Raw genomic sequence first — 24,919 nt, forward strand, 5'->3', positions numbered from 1 at the left:
ATCTCTATGGCCGATATCACACGGTTGTTGTACAACAACTAACTACACAACACCAGAACCTAAGAACCTCGTGATCTTCTTCTTTAACAGCCTCCCTCAATCATAACCGAGCTGAGGTTAAGATTGGCCTTGAAGTTTTCTAAGAGTCGAACAGAAAGTGCTTTTGTGAAGCCATCTGCAATTTGATCACCAGAAGGAACATAGTCAATTTCCAAGAGTTTTTCTAGCACCCTTTCTCTTACAAAGTGATAATCAACTTCAATATGTTTGGTCCTCGCATGAAAAACAGGGTTGGCAGAGAGATATTTTGCACCAATATTGTCACACCAGAGTTTGGCAGCTCGTGGACTTGGAATGTTTAATTCCTTAAGCAGAGTTTGTATCCACATAACTTCTGCTGTTGCATTTGCTAGAGCTTTATATTCAGACTCAGTGCTAGACCGAGAAATTGTAGCTTGCTTTCGAGCACTCCACGACACAAGGTTGGAACCAAGGAAAACAGCAAAACCTCCAGTAGATTTTCTATCATCAACACATCCTGCCCAATCAGCATCTGAAAAGGCACTTACTAGCATAGATGTTGACCTCTGTATCTTGAGTCCAAGCTGCACACACTGTTTCACATACCTCAAAATTCTTTTCACTGCTGCCCAATGTACTGTTGTTGGAGCATGAAGGAATTGACACGCCTTATTAACTGAGAATGCGATATCAGGTCTTGTGAGAGTTAGGTACTGAAGGGCTCCAACTATGCTTCTGTATTGTGAGGCATCATTCGATCCTAACAGAGATCCTTCATGTAAAGATAATTTTTCACTTGTAGATAGAGGTATACTCACAGGTTTACAAACTATCATACCAACTCTTTTCAGAAGATCTGAAGCATACTTCTCTTGCGTTAGCACAAGACCATCCTTTACCTTGTTTACTTCTATACCAAGGAAGTAGTGTAGATCACCAAGATCTTTGAGTGCAAAGTCTCCTTTCAGGTCCCACAGCAATGCATCAGTTGCCTTCTCCATGGAACTAGCAACTATTATATCATCAACATAGACAAGCACAAAAATTGTTATGTCACCTTTATTATAAAAGAATAACGAGGTGTCAGGTTTGGACGCCTGGAAACCAAGAGCTATGAGTTTTGTGCTGAGCCGAGAATACCATGCCCGTGGTGCCTGTTTTAATCCATACAAAGCCTTGTCAAGTTTGCAAACATACTTTGTTTTAGTGGGGTCAACAAAGCCAAGAGGTTGTTCCATATAGACTTCTTCCTCCAACAGACCATGCAAGAAGGCATTTTGTACATCTAACTGCCTCAAGCTCCAGCCTTTGGAAATAGCAATGGAAAGAACAACTCTAATGGTAGCAGCTTTGACTACGGGACTAAAAGAATCTTCATAATCTATGCCCTATCTTTGTTTGAAACCTTTTGCTACTAATCTGGCCTTGTACCGGTCTAAGCTCCCATCAGACTTCCTCTTTATTTTATAAACCCATTTACACCCTATAACATTTATTCCTTTCTGAGGTGGAACAAGGTGCCAGGTTTTATTTTTCACAAGTGCATCATACTCACTTTGCATTGCATCTTTCCAGTGTGAACTACCTAGAGCTTCTTCAACAGTACTAGTCTCACTAGATGAAGTAAAGCAGCCATATTTAACTGTACCATCTGTATATACCTTCTCTTTTCTGATGCCGCTCTGCAAGCATGTTCTAGGTCGTTCCCTGATCACACCAGGTTGCTCTGCAGCAGGTGGCTGAGGAGCAGTGTCTTCTGCTTCGGTCGATGTGTCTTCCCCCGTTGTGGCAGCCTCCCTGGGTGCCGAAACCGTTGGATGTATGGTCAGCTGGGAATGACTTGTTGCAGGTGCCGAAACTTCAGGTGATGTTGTCTTCGTACTCTGCTCCACCAATCCCGGAGAGGATCTGGCCCCCTGTTCTTCTGAAGCTTCATGCGGATCAATCGCAGAACCTGAACCAGTGATGTCATCACCTGCAGCATTGTTGTTTGATGTATCTGGACTGCATTCTTCTCCTTGATTTTCACTGCATGGCTCATGTAACTCATTAGTACATTCAGATGAATCATTAGGCACATGGTCTGCTACTGTTCTACCCCAAGAGCCAGGATTTAGAAGAGAGAAAGGGAGTTGGATTATTTCAGATTGAAGTCGAGCCCCTGCATTGGAGTGGAGAGAGGCAAAAGGATAAATAGATTCATCAAATACAACATCCCTAGATATGTAGATGCGACCAGTCTTCACATCCAAGCACTTGAACCCTTTGTGCATAGTGCTAAAGCCAAGAAAGACGCATTGTTTTGATCTAAACTCGAGCTTGCGGGTGCTATAAGGACGAAGGTGTGGCCAGCATGCACATCCAAACGTTCTCAAGGATGTATAGTCAGGATCTTGCTTGAACAAGCGTTGAAGGGGTGTGGTGTTATGAATGACTTTGCTTGGTATGCGATTAATGAGATATGTGGCCGCAAGGAATGCTTCATCCCAGTATTTTAGTGGCATTGAGGCATGAGCTAGAAGTGAAAGCCCTACTTCAACTATATGGCGATGTTTACGTTCTGCAAAGCCATTTTGTTGGTGAGCATGAGGGCAAGATACATGATGAATAATGCCAACTTGGGCAAAGAAGGAGTTGAGCTTTTGATATTCTCCACCCCAATCTGTTTGCATGGTGAGAATTTGTCTATCAAATTGTTTCTCAACCATTGCACGGAATTCCTGAAATTTTTGAAACACCTCAGATTTATATTTCAGCAAATAGATCCAAGTAAACTTGCTATAATCATCAATAAAACTGATGTAGTATTGTTTTCTCCCAACTGATTCGGGCGCTGGGCCCCAAACATCTGAGAACACAAGTTCTAAAGGAAATTGAGATGAACTAGACAACTTTGGATATGGCAATTGATGACTTTTGCCTTGTTGGCAAGCATCACACACAGACTCACTGTTTGACTCATTTAAAAATGGGAGCTTATTTTTACTGACAACTTGTCTAACAATAGTAGAAGAAGGATGGCCAAGCCGACTGTGCCACCGCGAAAGAGGTAGTTTGGTGACACCATGTACTTGCTTTATTCTGGGAGAGGGAAGAGGGTAGAGACCCTTGTGACATCTTCCTTTAAGGAGCGTGTTCTTCGTGACCTGATCCTTGATCAAAAAGAAATTTGGATGAAATTCTAAAAAGACTGAGTTGTCAGAGGTGAGGCGATGCACTGAGACTAAATTTTTCTTTGCCTTAGGTACATATAAAATATTTTTGAGATGAATCTTGCGATCAGGGGTATGAACAGTAGAAGAACCAATGTGGCTAATGCTCATACCTGAACCACTAGTAGTGTGGATCTGGTCCCCGCCGTGGTACTTGTCTCTGATCTGCAGCTTCTCAAGTTCTCCAGTCACATGGTCGGTGGCACCAGTATCAGTGTACCAGTTTGTGTCCACCCCATATGAATTTGTTGCCGCAGCAACATGCTTCTCATCTGGGTTGTAGTCCTCCTCAAAACGGTGCCAGCACTCAGCAGCGGTGTGGCCCTTCTTGAAGCAAACCTGGCAGGTCGGCTTCTTGTTGTTGTTGTTGTTGTTGTTGGCGTATTGGCAATTGTTGATGTAGCCCCCCTGGCGCGCACTGGCGGTGTTGGCGTTGTCGTTGCCATAGCCTTGCCCACGACCAGGAGAAGAAGACCCCCGGCCGCGACCGCCACGACCAGTTCTGCGTCCTTGGTTGCCGCCACGACTACCACGCCCAGCCCAATTGGCCGAGCTGTGATCGCCGCGATGAAGCAGATCCATCCTGGTCTCGAAGGTTAGCAATTGGGAGTATAACTCCTCAAGTGAGACAGGCTCGACCCTGGTGATGAGGGAGGAGACCAGCGACTCAAATTCTCCATTCAAGCCGGTAAGGATGTACTCGACGAGTTCATCCTCGGCGAGGGGACGACCAGCAGCCGCCATGCCATCTGCAAAGCCCTTCATCTTAGCGAAGTAGTCAGATGCAGACATGTTACCTTTCTTGGTATTCGACAGTGCAATGTGAAGATTGAGAGCCCGCGCACGGGTCTGCGAGGCAAACATTGCCTCAATGTTCTGGCATGCTTCAAATGCAGTGGTGGCAGAAGCAATTTGGATTAGGATGTCCCGGGTGATGGAGGCGAGCAGGAAGCTAAGGATCTGTTGATCCCGAGCCTCCCATTCTTCATACGCCAGATTGGACATCTTCTTGCCGTCCTTGTCGACGATCTCCACCTCTGGCGCCTTCATGGCACCGGTAAGATGCCCCTCAAGACGAGCTCCACGCATTGCAGATCGGACCTGTGCTTTCCAAAGGGCATGATTTGCCTTGGTAAGCTTTTCAGTGACCGAATTGGCAAGAAGAGGATTGGTTGGAGGGGATGAAGAGGAGCTCGACATGATTGACAAAGATCTAGGAAGGTGTGGCTCTGATTACCATGTAAAATTAGAGGCGCTGTAGATGGAATCACCGAGCCCTAACTTGGGTCTACGGTGAGCTGCGTGTTAATTGATCAATCGAGGAAGAGCCCCTCGGGTGGCTTTACATAGGTGCTGCGTACAAGGATAACAACCTGATAGTACTGGCCATAGAGTTTGTTACAACAAGAAGATCTTAGCTACAACAGAACATATCTATCTCTATGGCCGATATCACACGGTTGTTGTACAACAACTAACTACACAACACCAGAACCTAAGAACCTCGTGATCTTCTTCTTTAACAGTTATTATCCTCTAATGGTAAAGAGTCATGAGTAGGTCAATACTATATTGGTAATTGAGGAGAGTGATGGCTAAGTTGTAGTTAGTGATTAATATAGAGGATTAGTGACTGATTAATAATGCAAATTGATAGCCATTATTACACCTAAAGGTGTCTAGGTTCATCCATCTTCCTCTAGAATTAACTTAGAGACCAACCTCCTCTCATTCTCACCCAACACAATTCTCACAACTCAAGTGCGTATCTCTTTCTTCTCAACTGCTCTCCAGAACCTCTGCACGCTGAAGATCCTGCTCGGGATAGCGGGCAATCTGGTTTTTGGAGAGCGTCTTGACGTGACTGCTAGCTCTGAACATCCCGATGACTATTCACGGGACTGCACTGCGAACATCTTCTTGTGTCGACGTCGTGAGGCTACATCGAACATAGCCAGTCGAATAGCATGTCTATTCCAGCTGGTAACAGCGCAACCGGTATCCCTGGCACTAGTCCCGTCCCAGGATGCAAACTGAAACTCTTGTGTTTCAATTTGTTTTATCTAAATTTTTGCTAATCCTGAACACTTGCACATGGTATGTTTCACTCACTAGTTATGAATTTTGCTGAATATATGTTTAATTTTGGAATTAAAATATGCCCAACATTGCATAGTTTTCTAACACATAGGATTTACTTTACAATGTATAGTACATTCTAATGTGCGAATGCATATATAACCAAAGTTGTCGATCTAGAAGTTGTCGAATGACAAATAATTTGAAAAATTGTAAAGAAGGCTAAAAAATAGTACAGTTGAGAACCGAGGAAGTACTGCCATAAAGAAATTTGTTGCTGCACACATCCTACAACATTAGGTTACATACGTGGCAATGGTAGTATTGAATCATTGCGGTAGCTACTTAATTACTTGCAACAATGACAGGAATTCTGTTGCACTACTTTTGTCCTCGGTAGTACAATAGAACTCCTTGGTAGTATAATAGAACTAACAATTTGTCCCTTGTAGTGAATGATTTGGTTGTAATAAATAGGCTCCATTAATATTGGAGAGATGGTACGGTGCAGCGCGCCAGCGTCCTTTTTTCAAGAAAATTGTTTTGCGTAAAAATATGCTTCAGGGGAGGGGCAAAAAAATCAGTACTCCCTACTCCTTGTCAAGAAACAATGTCAGGACCAACCAAAATACGGGATTGAGGCTCCACTCTGTACCTGGACATGATCATGACAGCTTTAATATGGAGAGGATTCGTCAGCACATGACCAGTCACAACCAGTCGAACAGAATGAGACCTCTATTTTCTTGGAGGCTCTGTGTGAGCTAGTAGCATCTTAAGAGCCGTGACATGTTTTTTTCTTCTTTTTTTTTTTGGCAAAGCCTTGGCATGTTAATAGCTTTAACCAATATGTAGTCAGCATCTCCAAAATATTAGTTAAAAATCCTAGCTAAATGACTAGGTATAAAAGACTAGGTAAAATCTAAAAAACTAGCTAAATGGTTGAGTAAACAACTAGACTAGTCAAATTTTTACATATCTATATTCAAATCAGCTTCTCCCTCCAATCCTCCTCCGGCACGTCGCTCGTCGGAGCCGGCCACCGCAAGCGACCTAAGCCGGCGGGCCGCCAGCCGCCGCACCACCTGGGACTCCGCCGTGAGCTAGCTGCCCCCGCTACGCCAAGCCTCGTCGGCAGGGAGGGGGGCGGTGCCGAGCCTCGCCGTCACCCGGGGGGCGGCCTTGGTCCCGGCGAGCCCTTGCTAGATGTCCCCGGCGATGGCAGTGCAAGGGTTGTAGGATGTGCCCACCACGGCCTGCTTGCCCTGGCGGAGGGACCAAAGCCATGCAGAGACGGGGGACTGCATCTCGTCAGCGCTCCCGGCCATCCGGCTCGCCGGTAGCGGGGAATTCATGGGCGGCGTGTTGATGGCCACGACGCGCATCGGGATGTCGATGACCAGGTTCTCCTTGCAGCGGCCGGAGGTGGACGAGCTCGTGGTGGAGGTGCCGGCGATGGGGCGCGGCGGGGCCAACATTGGCGATCTCGTCATGGGTGCCCCAGAAGAGGGTGTTGGCGACTCCGTTGCTGATGGGCAGCTGGTGCTGCGTGGCGGCGCTGCTGGGGAGCCCCTGCTGCGCAGTCGCCGCGCCCACCGGCGCTAGCGACGCCGATGAGGATGATGGCGTGGAGAGTATGGCGTGTTTGCCTCGGCGTTCGTCTGGCACCGGCACGAGGAGAGAAGAGGAGATGACAACGAGATGGAGATGGGAGACCGGGAGAGATGGAGAGGGAGATGGCGAGTGAAATCGCTAGGCAAAGTTGCTTAGGGGATAGGGAGGGATACCGAGTTTGGTAGAATAGAGAGGAAGAAGAGATTGTTGGATCAGTCTTTTCCTATATTTTTTATTTATACACATCTGAATAGATCTAGAGTGTCTCCTCCGGTCGGGTGGTCTCTCCATCACTCCTCATGACCTACCCTGTCGGAGAGAGACCACCGGAGTGATGGAGCCTGGAATAATATCTCCGCATCTGCGGCCTCACTGATTCCGCGCAAAGCGACGCAGCTGATCCGATCGCCGCCCACACGTGCGCCACAGGCCACAGCACGCGTTGCACGCGTCTCGCGCCACGGGATGATTGTACAACTACAAGCCATTAAGCCGCCGCAGGCTACTGCACCAGACGTCTGTCTAGACCTACATACCGCAGAGCTTGGCTCGGAGCTGGTGGCCACCTCGACGTCCGCCGCTCACCGGGCTGCTGCGCTATGGGCACGGCGAGCGACCAGCAGCACGCGCCGCTCCTGTCGCCCGACGGTGGCGGCGGATCAGAGATTATTGCCGCCGCGGCTCCGCCATGCGATGGCGGCGGCGGCGGGCACGGGGTGAGCGCGGAGCTGGAACGCATCCTGGCGGACGAGTCGGCGCCCCCGGCGCGGCGGCTGTGGCGCGCGGCGCGGGCGGAGCTCCGGCTCCTCGTGGCGCTGGCCGCGCCGGCCTGCGCCGTGTACATGATCAACTACCTCATGTCCATGTCCTCGCGCATCTTCTGCGGCCAGCTCGGCACGCTTGAGCTCGCCGCCGCCTCGCTCGGCAACGTCGGCATCCAGGTCTTCGCGTACGGCCTCATGGTACGTAGTGCGTCGTCGTGCTACTGCTAGCTAGCTAGGTGATGCCGATGGGTTATTTGATCGATCACTTTGCTAGATCGAATTGGCCGGACAATGCATCAAATTGATGGAGCTCGCATTTGCATTGCATTGCATTGCAGCTGGGCATGGGCAGCGCGGTGGAGACGCTGTGCGGGCAGGCGTACGGCGCGCACCGGTACGAGATGCTGGGCGTCTACATGCAGCGCTCCTTCGTCCTGCTCGCCGCCGCCGGCGTCCCGCTCGCCGCCATCTACTTCTTCTCGGACCGGATCCTCGTCCTCCTCGGCGAGCCCGCGCGGATCGCCGGCGCCGCCCGGGTCTACGTCCTCGGCCTCCTCCCGCAGATCTTCGCGTACGCCGCCAACTTCCCCATCCAGAAGTTCCTGCAGGCCCAGAGCATCGTGGCGCCCAGCGCCTACATCTCCGCCGCCACGCTCGCCGCGCACCTCGCCCTCAGCTACCTCGCCGTCTACCGCCTCGGGCTGGGCCTCCTGGGCGCTTCGCTCGTGCTCAGCCTCAGCTGGTGGGTCGTCGTCGCCGCGCAGTTCGCGTACATCGCCACGTCCCCGCGGTGCAGGCTGACGTGGACGGGGTTCTCCTGCCGGGCCTTCTCCGGCCTGCCGGAGTTCCTCGGGCTCTCCGCCGCGTCCGCCGTCATGCTCTGCCTCGAGACCTGGTATGCGCAGATCACCGTGCTCATCGCCGGGTTGCTCAAGGACCCGGAGCTCGCGCTCGATTCGCTCGCGGTGTGGTAGGGCTCTGTTAATTCCTTTTCGTTCTTTTTTTTTTCTGTTCTTGACTAGCACGTGCTAATTTCTTCCACATGATGCTGTGTCCTCTCTCTCTCCATCTGCAGCATGTCCTTGGCAGGATGGTCGTTCATGGTGTCGGTAGGCTTCAATGCTGCTGCGAGGTAAGTAGCTCACGCAGGCCCGGTCCTGAGTTTTCGGAAGCCCGGGGCGGGGACCCTTAAATTATAATATAAAAAATAAATAGTACGATTATTTTTTAGACGCCTTCTCTACTAATGTTTCTTCACAAGTACTTATAGTTAAAACCAAGTCATCCGAATTTCTTGAAGTGCTCATATTAGCCCTAAAAAAATTATCGAGGTCTTGTCTTTGTCACTCAGTAAACACATCCGTGCTTGTTTCCTCTTGTTCCTTTTCTTACTACCGGATGGATAGTTTCTAGATGACATGATAGTGCTTTATGCTGAAATTAAAGATAAAAAAGTTACTCGTGAATATCAATAATTTGGGACAAAAAAAGGAATATATACACTAATGTCTCTATGAGTATGTATCTAATAACTCCTGAAGTCCTGATTTGCTAATCACCGCACAAGAGTTTTGCTTAATTGGGTTGTTGGCTGAACCCTATCCCTCTCTCTACTCACTGATTGGTGATTGCTGCGTCATGTGGTAAATTCAAGAAAAAAATGAGAAAGATTGATAAGTAAGTGCCAGTTGATCGGTGATGCAAGCAGCATGCGACCGTGATTCATGGGAGTGAGACAGTGATGGAATAAAAAAAACTAACTTGATCAATGGATGAACTTATGTCTTGCCTCTTGCACGCATGCGTGATGCATCCTGGCCTCCCATCGCCCGTCGGCCGGCCGTAGTCTTGCGTGTTGTGCCGTCGAACTGGTGCCGATGTGCGGTGCTATGGCTGTCATCGCGGAAGGTCACTAACGGCGGCGGGCGCGCTCGATGGCGGACTCCGGCGGCGTGTGAGCGGGGGAATAGAAAAAAAGATTGGAATTCTAGAAACCACGGTCTGCGAAACCTGTGAAACGCCAACACCTATACGTACTCATACGTGTATGTAACTGCCTAAATACCTTAATACCTATACTCTACGTGTACCTGAGGGTGGGGCCCCTTGGAATCTGGGGCCCGGGGCGGCCGCCCCCCCCCCCCCCCCCCCCCCCTCAGGGCCGGGGCTGAGCTCACCTCGCTGGCTCTCGCTGCATATGGCACAGTAGTGACACTGGCACTGACGAGTGACGACGACAAGCTCCCGTTGTCTGCAGCGTGAGGGTGAGCAACGAGCTCGGGGCTGGGCACGCCAAGGCGGCGGCCTTCTCCGTCAAGGTGGTGACGGCGGTGTCGGTGGCGGTGGCGTGCGCCATCGCCGCCGCCGTGCTGTGCCTCCGCGACCGCATCGGCTACGTCTTCACCAGCGGGGACGACGTCGCGCGCGCCGTCTCCGCCATGGCCCCGCTGCTCGCCGTCACCATCGTCCTCGACGGCATCCAGCCCGTCCTGTCAGGTATGCAATTATACATACATCATTCTTAGACCGACTCTAACCAGACTAGGCAATTTTGAAAGCCAAATAGATGGCCTCGCCTGAACAGTGTAGAAGAGGTAAAGCATTTAGTGCTGTCTCCAACAGATATTGTATTTCTATTATTGTCTTCAAATTTGCCTAGCAGGAGAGAGGGAATCTATTTTTACCTCACCTTCTCTCCTCGCAATGCAAAATGGCTACTCCTTTGCCTCTTCTGTTGGAGACTGATTTTGTGATACACAGTGCAAATGGAGATGAAAAATGAATTTGCCTCTCATTGTTGGTGTCAGTTTTAGCGAGCTTTGCAGCATTGATTGCTCATCAATCATGCTGTTGTGTATTATTGCAAGGATTTTTTCTTGATCACTAGCTCGATCAAACTGCTGGATGGAGACATAGTATAGGCCAGTGAAAAGATGAGATCAAATAAAAGCCCTGAACTTTCGATGCGTCTACATCATCTTGGAATTTTTGCAGGTGTGGCGGTTGGCTGCGGTTGGCAGGCGTTCGTGGCGTATGTGAACATCGCGTGCTACTACGGCATCGGGATCCCCCTCGGCTGCGTGCTGGGGTTCCACTTTGACCTGGGCGCCATGGTAACTCATTTTTGGATCAAAATATAAAATCGAAGGAGATATTGACGGCTGAGATCTATGTGATCCTCCACGTGTACGTGCAGGGAATATGGGGTGGGATGATCGGTGGATTGTTTGCTCAGACGCTTATACTTATCTGGATCACACTTCGCACCGACTGGAATAAAGAGGTATGCTAGACAATTCTCACTCAACCTTAGGCGATGAGCCGCTTGCAGTGCCGTAAGCCCATAACATACATGGAAATGATGGAACGGAGTCTGTGTTAGAAAACTAGGTAATTTTTGGTATATTTTAATTCTAAATATTACTAGCAATTTCATGGCATAAAGAAGTGATAATGTGTGAATAAAATATGTGCTTGTGTTCATGTTATTCTCACTAATAAGTATGAATAAAATGTTAAACCAGAATAGATTTAGAATGTACTCCAAGGCGGGACCAGTGCCGGAGGCACCGGTTGCGCCGTTACCAGCTGGAATAGACATTCTATTCGACTGGCCTTGCCTAATGTAGCCGAACGACGTCGATGCAGGAAGAGGTTCGCAGTGCAGTCCCACGAACGGTCACCAGGAAGTAGACGAAGTAGTCGTTCACGCCGGGATGTAGACGAAGTAGTCGTTCAGGGAGCGAGCAGTCGCGTCAAGACGCTCCCCAAAAACCTGATTGCTCGCGCCCCGTGCAGGACCTTCAGCGAGCAGAGGTTCCGGAGGTCTGCTCTAGCTAGAGCTGTGCGCGCAACGCTAGCGATGGGAATGGCAGAAAGCAGCAGAGGGAGAAGGGAGAGGTCTCCTAAGCAGAAGTACCTGAAGCAAGAGTGCTTTGGTGTGTGGATGAGTGGAGGACCTAGGCCCTGTTTAGTTCTTTACATGTAAACGCAAAAAAGCCGTAAACGCATTAAAGTGAAACGGAATCTTGCTAATTTGAAGCACTAAATGAAGTCTATTTACAAAACTTTTTGCATGTATGGACTGTAAATCGCGAGACGAATCTAATGAGCCTACTTAATCCATGATTTGCAACAGTGATGCTACAGTAACCATCCGCTAATTATTGATTAAACATAGATTAATTAGCATCATTAGATTCGTCTCGCGATTTACAACCCATCTATGCAAAAAGTTTTGCAAATAGACTTCATTTAATACTTCAAATGCCATCTTTACATCTTTACATCTTTTTGCAAAATGAACTAAACACACCCCTGATTTATATAGGCATGGAGGTGCCTCAGATTCAACGAACCTGGACACTGTAAATGGCTTTGATGAGCGGCAGTTACTGGTGAATGAATCACAGCCATTAATGGTTAAGACTATGATTATCCAGTCATCACTGTCAATGTTTATTGTCTGTTTTAATGCTCTCAACAGCAAAACGTTCTCTCATCTCAGCACGTCGCACCGCACCGCACCTGCACGTCACGTCACGTCACGTCCGGCCGCGCCACGCACACGCACCGCCCGTCCGGCCGGCCGCGCCGCGCCGCGCCCACGCCCACGCCCTCGGCCTCGGCCTCAGCCCGGCTCGGCGAGGCGAGCGAGCGCGCGCGTGTGGTTCACCGACCTCCTCTTACCGGCTTCACAAGTGGTGTACACGAGGTCCACCCTTTAAGTCGGTTGAGATCCTCCTCAAATCCCGGTACGGAATTAAGCAATTGATTCCCTAGCATTTAATAGTGGGCTTTAAATTCTTTTATTGCATTGATTAGAATAAATCGGCCAAGTCCATAATTCCAACAATCTCCACCAAGAAAATCAAGCCACACTAGAAATGCTCTCATTCCCTCATTGATATACCAGTATTTGACAGAGACTGTTAAGTTGAACTTTCATCTTGGACAAAGTCTACACTTATTCACAACTGTACAATGGACTATTCCTTGAATTGCCAGTCTTGTACAAACAAGTTTGACCAGAGCCCTACACTGGTACTAGGCTGCATAAGCATCCCCGCGGTTTGGAGCTTATAAGTCATACTCCAGGCCCTTCATGAGTTTCTAGAGAATACCCAGTTCTCATAGACCATGACCAGTAGACAGACTCATATAGGTGTGTTCCTTTCAGATGTTCTGTAGGACAATATCTTTGTTTCAAGAAAACAACTCATTTGTTTTAAAGAAACCACCTGGAACACATTAAGATATTGACCAACTTGCCATACAGATTAGAAGAGAAATGCACCTTATACACGGAATGGGCTCTTTTCACAAAGGTTCTCTTCTCTCAGTCAAACTTTAGTTTGTTTCACCATCCTACTTCATAGGATCTCCGATCACATAGGACAGGTTTCCACTAAAGAATGACTCACGTGGGTTTCAAGCCCAATTCCATAGATGCATTGTCTATCACATTCCGTGAAATACCCATTGTAAACTGATCTGCCAGATTTTTAGCCGTCTGAACATAGTCCAAGGCTATAACTCCGGAGTTTCTCAATTTTCTGACAGATTTCAACCGTCTTTTCACATGTCTTGATGACTTCATGTTATCCTTTGAACTGTTCACATTGACAATCACCGTTTGATTGTCACAGTTCATTAGAATTGCCGGTATCGGTTTTTAAACTATCGACAAGTCCATAAGGAGCTCACGAAGTCACTCAGCCTCAATAGTAGCGGTATCTAATGCTGTGAGTTCTACTTTCATAGACCTCGTTAAGATGGTCTGCTTGCAAGACTTCTAGAAAACAACTTCACCACCAAGTGTAAACACATATCCACTTGTGGCTTTTATCTCATCAGCATCAGAAATCCAGTTTGAATCACTATACCCTTCTAGTACCCTTGGGTACCCGATGTAGTGAATTTCATAGTTCATTGTCCCCTTTAGATAGCACATTACTCTTTCAAGAGCCTTCCAATGATCATCTCCCGGGTTTGAAACAAACCGGCTCAGTTTGCTTACAGCAAACGAGATGTCAGGTTTTGTAGCACTAGCTAAATACATCAATGAACCAATGATCTGAGAATATCTCAGCTGATGTCGCATTATCCTTTTGTTCTTCCTAAGAATTAAACTGGCATCATATGGTATTGAGACAGGTTTATAGTCGCTATAACCAAAGCGACTTAACACCTTCTCCATATAGTGAGACTGTGTAAGAATCACCCCACCATTGCTCTCTTTTACTAGCTTTATATTAAGAATAACATCAGCTTCTCCCAGATCCTTCATCCCAAAACTTTGAGATAAAAACTCTTTGACTTCCTTAATCACATTAAGGCTAGTGCCAAAAATCAGTATGCCATCCACATACAAGCACAAAATCACTCCTTCAGCCCCACCATAGCGATAATACACACATTTGTCAGCTTCGTTCACAACAAAGCCAGCAGACGTCAAAGTTCTGTCGAAATTTTCATGCCACTGCTTAGGCGCTTGCTTGAGACCATATAAAGATTTCAACAATTTACAAACCATTCCTTCTTGACCCTTTGATACAAACTCATCCGGCTGATCCATATAGATCTCCTCTTCTAGCTCTCCATTGAGGAAAACCGTCTTAACGTCCATCTGATGAATGAGAAGACCATAAGAGACTGCCAGGGAAAGTAACACTCGAATTGTGGTCAATCGGGCAACTAGTGAATAAGTGTCAAAGAAATCTTCTCCTTCTTTTTTGGGTATAACCCTTGGCCACAAGCCTGGCCTTGTACTTTTCAATGGTACCATCTGGCCTAAGCTTTTTCTTGAACACCCACTTGCATCCAACAGGTTTACATCCATAAGGACGTTCAACGACCTCCCAGGTTCCATTAGACATAATAGAATCCATCTCACTCCTCACTGCTTCCTTCCAATAGTCAGCATCAGGAGATGAATATGCCTCTTCAATGGTTCTGGGTGTATCATTCATGAGGTACACAATGAAATCATCACCAAAAGACTTTACAGTCCTTTATCTCTTGCTCTTTCTAGGAGCATCATTGTTATCCTCCTCAAAATTTTCCACAAGTGTAGGTTCATTGTGTTCTATCGGCTCAGCAGAGCTATCATCCTCGATGAACTCTTGCCTAGATGAACTTGTTCCATCTCTCATGGGGAAAATGTTTTAAAAAAATATAGCATCTCTGAACTCCATTATAGTACCAACATGCATGTCAGGTACTCCAGATTTCACTATTAAAAATCTATACCCAATGCTGTGAATAGCATAAACTAGAAGGACACAATCCACGGTTTTAGGTCCAAACTTACGTTTTTTGGTTATTGGCACACTCATTTTTGCCAAACAACCCCAAGTACGTAAGTATGAAAGTGTTGGCCTTTTCTTCTCTCATTCCTCGAATGGTGTTATCTCTTTATTCTTTGTAGGAACACGGTTTAGGACATGACATGCAGTCAATATAGTCTCACCCCACTATTCTTTGGAAAGCCCCGCTGTATCTAACATGGTGTTAACCAAATCCATTAGAGTGCGGTTCTTTCTTTCGGCAACCCCATTTGATTGAGGTGAATAGGGAGGCGTCCTCTCATAAATAAAACTATGTTCCTCGCAGAATAAAGTGAATAAATTTGAGAAGTACTCGCCACCACGATCTGACCTAACTCTTTTGATCTTTCTCTCAAATTGGTTTTCTACTTCAGCTTTATAGATTTTAAAGTAGTGTAAAGCTTCATCTTTTGACTTCAACAAATAGATGTAACAAAATTTAGTGCAGTCATCGATCAAAGTCATGAAAGATCTTTTACCACCTTTTGTCAACACTCCATTCATTTCGCACAAATCGGAATGAATTAATTCTAAAGGTGCCAAGCTCCTCGCCTCAGCGGCCTTATGAGGCTTGCGAGTTTATTTTGATTCAACACATACATGGCACTTAGATTTTTTAACAAAAGTAAACTTTAGAATTAAACTCAAATTAGCTAAGCGCATCATACAACCAAAATTAACGTGACAAAGCCTCGAATGCCAAATATTTGTTTCATCAATGTTAATAATATTGTAAGCAACTTTATTACAAACATCTGTCAAAGAAAGACGGAACAAGCCTCCGCTTTCATAATCTTTTCCAACAAAAGTACCAAACTTAGACAAGATACATTTATTGGACTCAAAGACTAATTTAAAACAATCTCTACACAGTAGAGAGCCGCTGACTAGATTCTTCTTGATGGTGGGGACATGCTGCATGTTCTTCAGCTGCACAGTCTTCCCCGAAGTAAACTTCAGATTTACCGTACCAACACCAAGAACACGCGCATGAGATCCGTTCCCCATCAGCAAGGAGGAAGTCCCGCCGTCCTGGTAAGAAGAAAACAAAGAAGCATCAGCACAAACATGAATATTAGCACTAGTGTCAACCCACCACTCGGGTGAACAAAAAACTGAAAGAACTGTAGGTAATAAATTACCGTACCCTGATGTTCCTCCAGGCTCGCTAATGACCATGTTGGCAGAGTCGTTGCCTTTGCAGTTCGAACACTTTGCAGCAAAGTGTTTCGTACTAACGCACACATAGCAAGCTCCCTTGAAAGGACCTTAAGATGCCTAGAGGGGGAGTGAATAGGCAATCTACAGCTCAAAGACACTTAAGAACTGTCAGACTTAGACTCAGCCCGGATACTCCGGGTATAAGCCCGGATACTCCGGGTTTTGTGGTTCGGAGTATCCAGAGCTATAACCAGAGTCTCCGGGTATGAACAAACTGAAAAGAATCTGCAGGAATCTATGTATGAAAAGTAGATCGAGCTAAAGTACGAGTACCAGGGGTTCCTTAAGGTTGATATCCAACAAACAAAACTCACTAGAAACTCGTGAGTGAGTAGATCGAGCTCAATTCCTAGAAAAGAAGTCTCACAAGCAAATAGCAATGAAATTAAATAAATTAACACGAAAGAGACAAGGATTTGTTTCCCGAAGTTCACACCCGAAGGTGCTACATCTCCGTTGAGGAAGGATTCGAGAGACGGTGCTCAAGAACCCTTATGCTCCTCTCCCAAGAGCGAGATCACCTCTCAAGCCCAAGGTCACTTACTATGGATTCCTCGGCGAGGAATGGAGCTTACAAACTTCTTGTGCAGCTCACAACCTTGATTGAGCAGTCACAAGCACGCCTAGCTGTCTAGGAGCACAAGGCTCCAAGAGTAACAAACTTGAATCCGCGGGTTTGACCAAAACCAAGTGCTCAAGATGTGGAAATGAGGCTCATTAGCACGAATCCTTGCTCTTGCTTGCTTCTCACTCAAATCCCTCAAAGGAATCACTCAAGAATGAAGAGAGGGGAGTCAGAGAGCTCTCTTTTGGCATTAGGAGGAGTTCAGCTCGAAAGAATGGCAAGAGAGAGTGAACTGAAGGAGGGGAGGGAGTATTTATACCCCTTGACCCAAAAATAGCCGTTGGGCGAACAATTACCCAGAGACTCCGGGTATATGCCCGGAGACTCCGGGCAACCCTAATTTTTCAGCCCGTGAACAGCACCCGGACACTCCGGGCAAAAGGGTCCGGAGTATCCGGCCCTATACCCGGAGTATCCGGGTTAGGCAGGTTGAAAGCTCATGTTTTGCTCTTTTGAGTATATTTTGTGGCTCACAGGTGTTTGTCTAGGTTCTCTTAAGCACAAGATTTAAATCGAAACCCTTGAATCAAGTCCCTCTTGATAATACGGCATTCCTATACTCAAATTTCAAATACAACATCTAATATCATGAGTACACTTAAACACCGCCTTTTCATTTCCTTTTTGGGGGGCCATACGTCATCACTTGATTTACCTATACATATTCATCACCTGCACACATGCTCAATTACACAATTAAATATATATGTGTTTTGTCATTATTCACCAAAACCCACTTAGGGGCCTAAATCACTTTCATCCCTTCTTCTTCTTCTTCTTGAAGGTGATTGTCTGCTTAGTCTTTGGTTGGCTCTGCGGTGGCTTTTTCTTGTTCCTGTGGGAGTTGTTCTTCTGAACAAGATTGGCGCTAGAAGCACCAACAACTCCTTTCTCACGTATGTTGTAACAGCCCACGGGAGAGTGGGTCGGGCCAAATTCAGAGTTACTGTAGCAGCTACTGTACCGGCGCGAATTTAGTCCTATACTGGAAGTTGAGTTGAGTCCAGACCAGCTTAAATACCAGGCCCAGGGTAGTTGAATAACTCCGGTTGCAACCTTTTGCGTGAAGCGAGGACGAAAGCGCAAGAGAGTTATTTAGCAGGTGTGATTTACTCAACGTGCAGAGTAGATCTTAGCCGTTACCCCGGGTCGGGTCGTTACATATGTCCTTTGCTCTCGCCTTCTCCTCAACATCAAGAGTCCTAATGAGTCCATCTATGGTGAACTCCTGTCTCTTGTATTTTATAGAAGTAGCAAAGTCCCTCCAAGAAGGTGGCAGCTTAGAGATAATACCTCCGGCCACAAACTTATCTGGTAACACACATGGGGACTCTTTGCTGCAATTTTTGAGATCTTTTGCCAGAGTATATATTTCATGAGCCTGTTCCACTACAGAACAGTCTTTGACCATCCTATAGTCAAGGAACTGCTCCATCGCATACAACTCACTACCGGCATCAGACACTCCAAAATGAGCCTCAAGAGCATCCCACAATTCTTTGCCAGTTGGCAGTAGGACATAAAAATTTACCAAGTTTTCAGTGAGAACACTAATGACGCAGCCTCGAAAGAGGGTATCAGCCTCATCGAACGCACTCCCTTCCTCTGGAGGGAACTATTCAGGCTTACCCTCTTTTACATGCATCACTCTCAGCACTGTCAACCATAGTATAAGCCGCTCTTGCCAACATTTGTAATTGGAACCATCAAAAAGTGGTGGTTTGAATGTTTCAGCAAAGTTAGATACTGAAAGGCTATTAACAAGTTTAGGTTTTTGGATTGTTAGAAAACTAGGCAATTTTCGATATATTTTAATTCCAAATATTACTAGCAATTTCATGGCATAAAAGAGTGATAATGTGTGAACAAAATATGTGCTTGTGTTCATGTTATTCTCACTAATAAGCATGAACAAAATGTTAAACCAGAATAGGTTTAGAATGTGCCCCAAGGTGGGACCAGTGCCGGAGGCACCGGTTGCGCCGTTACCAGCTGGTATAGACATTCTATTTGACTGGCCTTGCCTGATGTAGCCGAACGAAGTCGATGCAGGAAGAGGTTTGCAGTACAGTCCCACGAACGGTCACCTGGAAGTAGACGAAGTAGTCGTTCACGCCGGGATGTAGACGAAGTAGTCGTTCAGGGAGCGAGCAGTCGCGTCAAGACGCTCCCCAAAAACCTGATTGCCCGCGCCCCGTGCAGGACCTTCAGCGAGCAGAGGTCCCGGAGGTCTGCTCTCGCTAGAGCTGTGCGTGCAACTAGCGATGGGAATGGCAGAAAGCAGCAGAGTGAGAAGGGAGAGGTCTCCTAAGCAGGAGTACCTGAAGCAAGAGTGTTTTGGTGTGTGGATGAGTGGAGGAGGGCCTGGTTTATGTAGGCGTGGAGGTGCCTCAGATTCAACGAACCTGGACGCTATAAATGGCTTTGATGAGCTGCAGTTGCAGGTGAATGAATCACAACCATTAGTTACTAGTAACGGTTAAGACCATGATTCTCCAGTCATCACTGTCAACGTTTATTGTCTGTTTTAATGCTCTCAATAGCAAAACATTCTCTCATCTTAGCACATCACGTCGCACCGCACCTGCATGTCACGTCACGTCCGGCCTCGCCTCGCCACGCCCACGCCCACGCCCACGCCCACGCCCTCGACCCGGCGAGGCAAGCGAGCGCGCGCGCGGTTCACCGACCTCCTCTTACCGGCTTCACAAGTGGTGTACATGAGGTCCACCCTTTTAAGTCGGTTGAGATCCTCCTCAAATCCTGATACGGAATTAAGTAATTGATTTCCTTGTATTTAATCGTGGGCTTTAAATTCTTTTATTGCATTGATTAGAATAAATGGGCCAAGCCCATAATTCCAACAGTCTGCAAATAAAGTTGCAGCATCAGCATATAGTTGCCCATGCGTTAATTTGTAGGGATCTACGTTATCCATTCGTGGACGGAGGGCTGGTTCAATGCATATAAGGGATGGACTAAGTCTCACATGTCAATGACACAAGGTGGATCAAACCAAAAATTAGATGAACATGTTGCATGCTTTAGAAATAGGTGTCGATATACTTTTCATGAGCTATGATGTACCATTAGTAATTTGAAATGAAATAATGTAGCAAATGAATAATGATTATTAGTAGTTAATATCTCAGAAATATGTACTGCATTGTTCAGTTTTACTCGTCTTGTATTGGCAATAGTGCTTAAGAACAAACAAAGTGCTGTCAACTTATTTGACCTTTCTTTAACTGTATCTACAGGTAGAACAAGCGCGCATGAGGCTAAATAAATGGGAAGGCAAGAAGAAGCCCATTTTGGCGGAAGACTGAAAAGTTGCATGCATGCATGGTGCACGTGCTGATCTACTCTGTATGTCGTACGCTGTACCGAAGACTGGGTTTATTTAAAAAGACGGTAATACTAGAATTAAGACGCCCTACGGGTAAAAAAAAATGAATATTCTGACCCATGTTGTAAGAATCAAGTATGATATTGCAATTTTTTTTTATGTTACGCAGTGAGTGATGCATGAAACAATTTTACCTTTTATTAGAACAAATGACTGCTCAATGGAGACATGAATCTACCTACATGCTGGCCCACATCCATTATTATATTAGCGTATATATGAAGATACAACAGCGCATCCATTTCAGGTATGGGTCCCATGCATTTACATACGCAAAGGAAATGGAAAAGGGTGATGTGCTAGGTGATTGACGTTTTTGGATTGATGTGATTGTTGTATGTATACCAAATGCACAAGAAAAATATAAAAAAAAAACTGGCTCGGTCACACACAGGGTTCCCAATTTCGGCGGGATTTCACCGAATTTCGGTGAAATTTTTCGTTTTCGGACTACTCCGGAAAGCGAATTTCGATCCGGAAAGTGCGTGATTTCGGTTTCAAATTCAAAAATATGAAAATCAAACTTTGGTAAAAAAACGAAATTCGAAACAGTAAAAACGAAATTGTGAACCCTGCACACATTAAGGTATGTTTCAGAAGAAAACACTAGAGTAGATGAGAAATCCCTTACTATCATATAATGTGTCATTGTTTCCATGCCGGGATAACATTAATTAATAGATTTACTTATGCCAGGTATTCTAAATTATATGTTACAGAGATCAAATATAAGTGAAGTACGCTCCTTGTCAAAACATAGGGAAGCTGTCGGCCCAGTACGCAAGCTGGAATTTTATGCTCGGCCCAGTTCCAGCACTGGCCAAAATTCAATGGAGAGCTCTAGCTGGTCTAACGAGAAACATGAATTTGCTGGGTTGGGCTGGCACAGGCCCAACTCTCTGGCCCACCAACACTGAGACGCCCGTCAATCTCTATCTACTCCTAAAAATTGTATAAGAGGGACGCCGCCTTGATGCGACCAACGCTTTGGTTCAGCCAAGCCTCTATGTCCAGCGTCCGATCGTGCGACAGACAAACGAGTGCACTGGCGCCGTAGGATCCATTCAAATTCAAAACCCCCCATCGCTCCCGTGATCAGCGCTTCCATGCTGGAGGGGCGCGCCCTTTGGTCGTACGTCGCTTGGCGCGATCGTCCCGTCGACCCCATCGTCCAGCCTCCGTCGCACATGCACCGTCCGTTTGAATCCCTGAACCCCCGCCGCTGTCAATTGGTTGATCGCGCTTCCCTCGTACGGAAATCACGCAGCCCAGGCCGCCGCACCACGAGATCCGTCCTCGCTACGCTCAGGCCCTTCACCCTGAGCAATGTCCTCCGCCAAAATCGCTAAGCCTGTGTTTAGTTTTAAAATTTATTTCTCCAAACTTCACTATTCACCTATCACATCAAATATTTTACCTCGTGTATGGAGCATTAAATGTAGATAAATAAAAAAACTAATTGCATAGTTTTAATGTACACGACGAGACGAATTTTTTGAGCCTAGTTAGATCATAGTAGGACAATAATTACCACAATCAAACAAAAATGGTACAGTATGCCAAAGTATCTAATATAACTCTTTTTACCACCGTTTTAGGATCTAACCCAGACTAACGGACGATCTCTGCCTATCCCCCGCCCCCCCTCCTCCTACGGATAGATCCTCCCGCTCGCATGCGTCACGTCGCTGAATCCACGACACGCCGCCGCCATCCCCACCGATGGCCTTGTTTCGCTTGCCGCCTCCCGCATGACAAGCCTTAATGCCACCTCCACCTGATCTCTCTCGCTCTCCCAACACGCCACAGCTGTTGCCACTGCTCGACTAACCGGAGCAGGGCGCCGGCGACTGCTGGCTGATTCTGTGATTCATCGCCTCCGTCACTCGCCGGACCAAGCAATCACCGCTACGAGCTTTGCCATGTTCAGCCAAAACCATTTGGCCAGTCCTCGCAACCTCCCCGCTGGTGCAGAGCCGCCACCACGGAGTGGTTCCAAAGCCGGTCGCCTCTTGCAGGATTCCGGCCAAATCCGGCCCCCTCCACCATAGGTGAGCACACCCCTAAGTTCCCCTCCCCCTCCTCTCCCTTTTTCCCTCCTCTCCGGAATCCCAAACATGCCCATCCACCGCGCGAGCTCGTGTGCCGGAAGCCGTGTCTGCCATGGCTAGGAGCCCCTCAAGCTTTTGCAAGGAACCCCTGCGAATCCCCTCCTCTAATGGTTACTTGATTCCTAATCTTGGTTGCTCATCACGCTTGCAGGTCAGAGACACCTACATAGGAGGTTTTGGTTCAATTTGGTCCTATTTTCGACATTTGGCTCCCAAATCAATCACCTAGAACCAGCCCCTAGAGATGATTGCACTTGTTGATCAAAGCAACCTGCTTGGTGTGAACGGAGTTGGCGTGTCCACCATGTGCTTGTTGAAATGCCAAACCACATAAACTGACATACTGGTATGGATTATCTCTTATTTTATCTTTGATGAATGCAAGAATTTACTGTCCATCTCGCAGCATCTCTCATGCCATTCAGCTACACACCAAATCTCTTCTCTCAAAACTTCACTGGAACACGGTAATCTGAAACTCTGGATTGGGTACTTCCGTACTTGGAAGCCATCTGATTAAGTTATTGTGTTCCGTCATTCTGACTATTTTGCCATCGTAGCATGACTCCAGTTTGAGACTCCAGCTAACTTATTGAATGTTTATTTTCCTGCATGAATTCTGGGCTACAGTGTTGTTTGATTAGGCATGCTTTGTCTTATGCATCTTGCATCTGCCCAAACTCCTACAGGAACCGACGCTGATGGCATCCGGTGTACCTGGCTGAGGATCCGATTACAACGACAGTGACAGGAGCAGGTATGATAAACTAGACTGATTCAATTACCACCCGCCATCGTGCCCACTCGCCGTGTGCCGTCATTAACAAGAGCTATGCCATCGACGTCACCAACGACGTCTACGAGCACAACTTCAGCCACCGCCCCTGCCAGGTACGCTCCGCTTTGACCCAAAAGTGTACGCAATTCCGTAATTCTGAAACCAATTCGAAATGTTCTGCACGGTGCAATAGTATCGATTAATGGTAGCGTAAATTTATCCTAGACCCAATGCAAAAAAATTGCAGTTATGATGATCACTTGAAGATTCAGAAACTTGGCCATGCTGCCTGATGTGCAGATAATGCGACGATACTTATCGCCAACAAAATTCCACTTATGTGTAGTCACACTATTATTGTAAAAAATATCTATGGCTGTGGCCAAGTTGAGTTCAATCAAGAAGGTCTTACTTCATCATTTACCCATAGCTTGGTAAATTAGGCTGGGTTTCATAAATGCTATAAGGACAATAGCATTTGGGTCATGTACGTTTGTCCTCTCTTCAAGGACACTAGCATTTTACTCAAACACTGGTTTTTATGTTTTATTTTGACTTGTGAATCAACTGAACTATGATGTGGTTGTTTGCATCATTCTCAAACAACAGGGGAACATTCAAACGGTCACTGCTAGCGACGGGGGGTGCAGGAGCTGCCCGCGTCCCCTGAGCTCGCTGCCGCCGCATCCCTTGTGCGGGCGGCCGGGCTGGATCCGCTGGATCCACGGCCAAGCTCGGAGAGGGAGGAAGGAGGGGCGCCAAGCTCGAGGTCCCCGGCCGCGCACCCCACCCGGCCGCACGCCGACGCAGCACCGCGCGCGCTGCGCCATCATCTGCCCAGCCGCGCGCCGCGCGCCCCGCGCCCAACGCGCGGCGAGAAGGAGGGACGGCGCCGCGCTCAGCGGACGGCGGGCTCGAGTGGCGGTGCTAGAGTGGCGACCCGGTCATAGTTTTAAATAGCTGGCTATAGTTTCGCTATAGCTCCGCTATAGCTTTTTTAGAGGACTCCCGCTACGCTATTTGTATTTGTGCCGCTATGACAGTTATGGACACTAAATTGCGCTATAGCTGCGCTAAATGGCGTAGCTTTAGCGTCGCTATTAGCCTTATCCTTAGCTCAGTGCTACTGTTTTGGTATTTTGGATAACTTAATATTTGATTGTATAAATTTTATTGTATTGTCAACTTAAATAATATTTCCGTACCTCTAGAAATATAGTTATGTTCATAAAATTCACTACTTACTATGTTTTTGTGCATCTATTACTTATATTTTTCATGATTTAGTAGTAAACCGCTATTTGGCATAGCCCGCTACAGTCTCTTAGCCTCGAAAAAAATACGCCCGCTATTTAAAACCATGGGCCCGGCCGAGGACGGAGGAGCGGGGGGAGTGTGGTGGCGCCGCCAGATCCGGCCCGCCGCCGCCGCCCTTGTCCGCGCCGCGCAAGCGCACGCGGCTCGTTCTGCCGGCCTGGAGCACGGAGCAGGGGTGAGCTGGGGCGCTCAATCCGCCGTTGTCATGTCGTGTGCCCGCCGGCGAGGGAGGAGGAGGGAAGGAGGGAGGCGCTGCCAAGTTGGGATGAAGGTGCCAAGGGGGGAGGGAGAGGTGCGGCCGCAAGTCCGCAGGGGGCCGGCGGAGCTCGAGGCGAGGGGATGGGGGAGCTCGCGCGCGGCCTTGCTCGCCCCTGTTCACCGCCGGAGAGGCGGGAGGCGCAACGGAGGAGCAGCGGCCTACGAGGGAGGAGGGGCGCGCG

The 24,919-nt window shown here is 47.3% G+C and overlaps 1 protein-coding gene and 1 non-coding gene across 6 annotated transcripts; one reads left to right on the forward strand and one right to left on the reverse strand.

The window, feature by feature from the left end:
* Positions 1 to 3,820: 3,820 nt before the first annotated feature.
* Positions 3,821 to 3,959, reverse strand: LOC120693658. The gene has a single exon (XR_005683115.1). It is a non-coding gene; the product is annotated as a small nucleolar RNA Z247 (small nucleolar RNA).
* Positions 3,960 to 7,258: 3,299 nt separating this feature from the next.
* LOC120688570 (protein DETOXIFICATION 40-like) lies at positions 7,259 to 23,765 on the forward strand. 5 transcript variants are annotated; one of them, XM_039970931.1, is made up of 11 exons: positions 7,259 to 7,888; positions 8,029 to 8,660; positions 8,766 to 8,822; positions 9,948 to 10,186; positions 10,685 to 10,803; positions 10,887 to 10,973; positions 20,125 to 20,278; positions 20,383 to 20,520; positions 22,536 to 22,730; positions 23,074 to 23,275; positions 23,410 to 23,765. In XM_039970931.1, exons 1-7 carry the CDS (start codon positions 7,526 to 7,528, stop codon positions 20,191 to 20,193), a joined length of 1,566 nt encoding a protein of 521 aa, XP_039826865.1. In that variant the 5' UTR covers positions 7,259 to 7,525; the 3' UTR covers positions 20,194 to 20,278; positions 20,383 to 20,520; positions 22,536 to 22,730; positions 23,074 to 23,275; positions 23,410 to 23,765. The 5 variants fall into 5 exon arrangements, with proteins under 5 accessions (XP_039826865.1, XP_039826863.1, XP_039826864.1 ...); XM_039970929.1 differs by having other exon boundaries at positions 20,418 to 20,520; XM_039970930.1 differs by adding an exon at positions 22,810 to 22,851 and having other exon boundaries at positions 7,260 to 7,888; positions 20,125 to 20,520.
* Positions 23,766 to 24,919: the final 1,154 nt, after the last annotated feature.

This window comes from Panicum virgatum, chromosome 9N (assembly GCF_016808335.1).
Source record: "Panicum virgatum strain AP13 chromosome 9N, P.virgatum_v5, whole genome shotgun sequence".
Lineage (NCBI taxonomy): Eukaryota > Viridiplantae > Streptophyta > Magnoliopsida > Poales > Poaceae > Panicum > Panicum virgatum.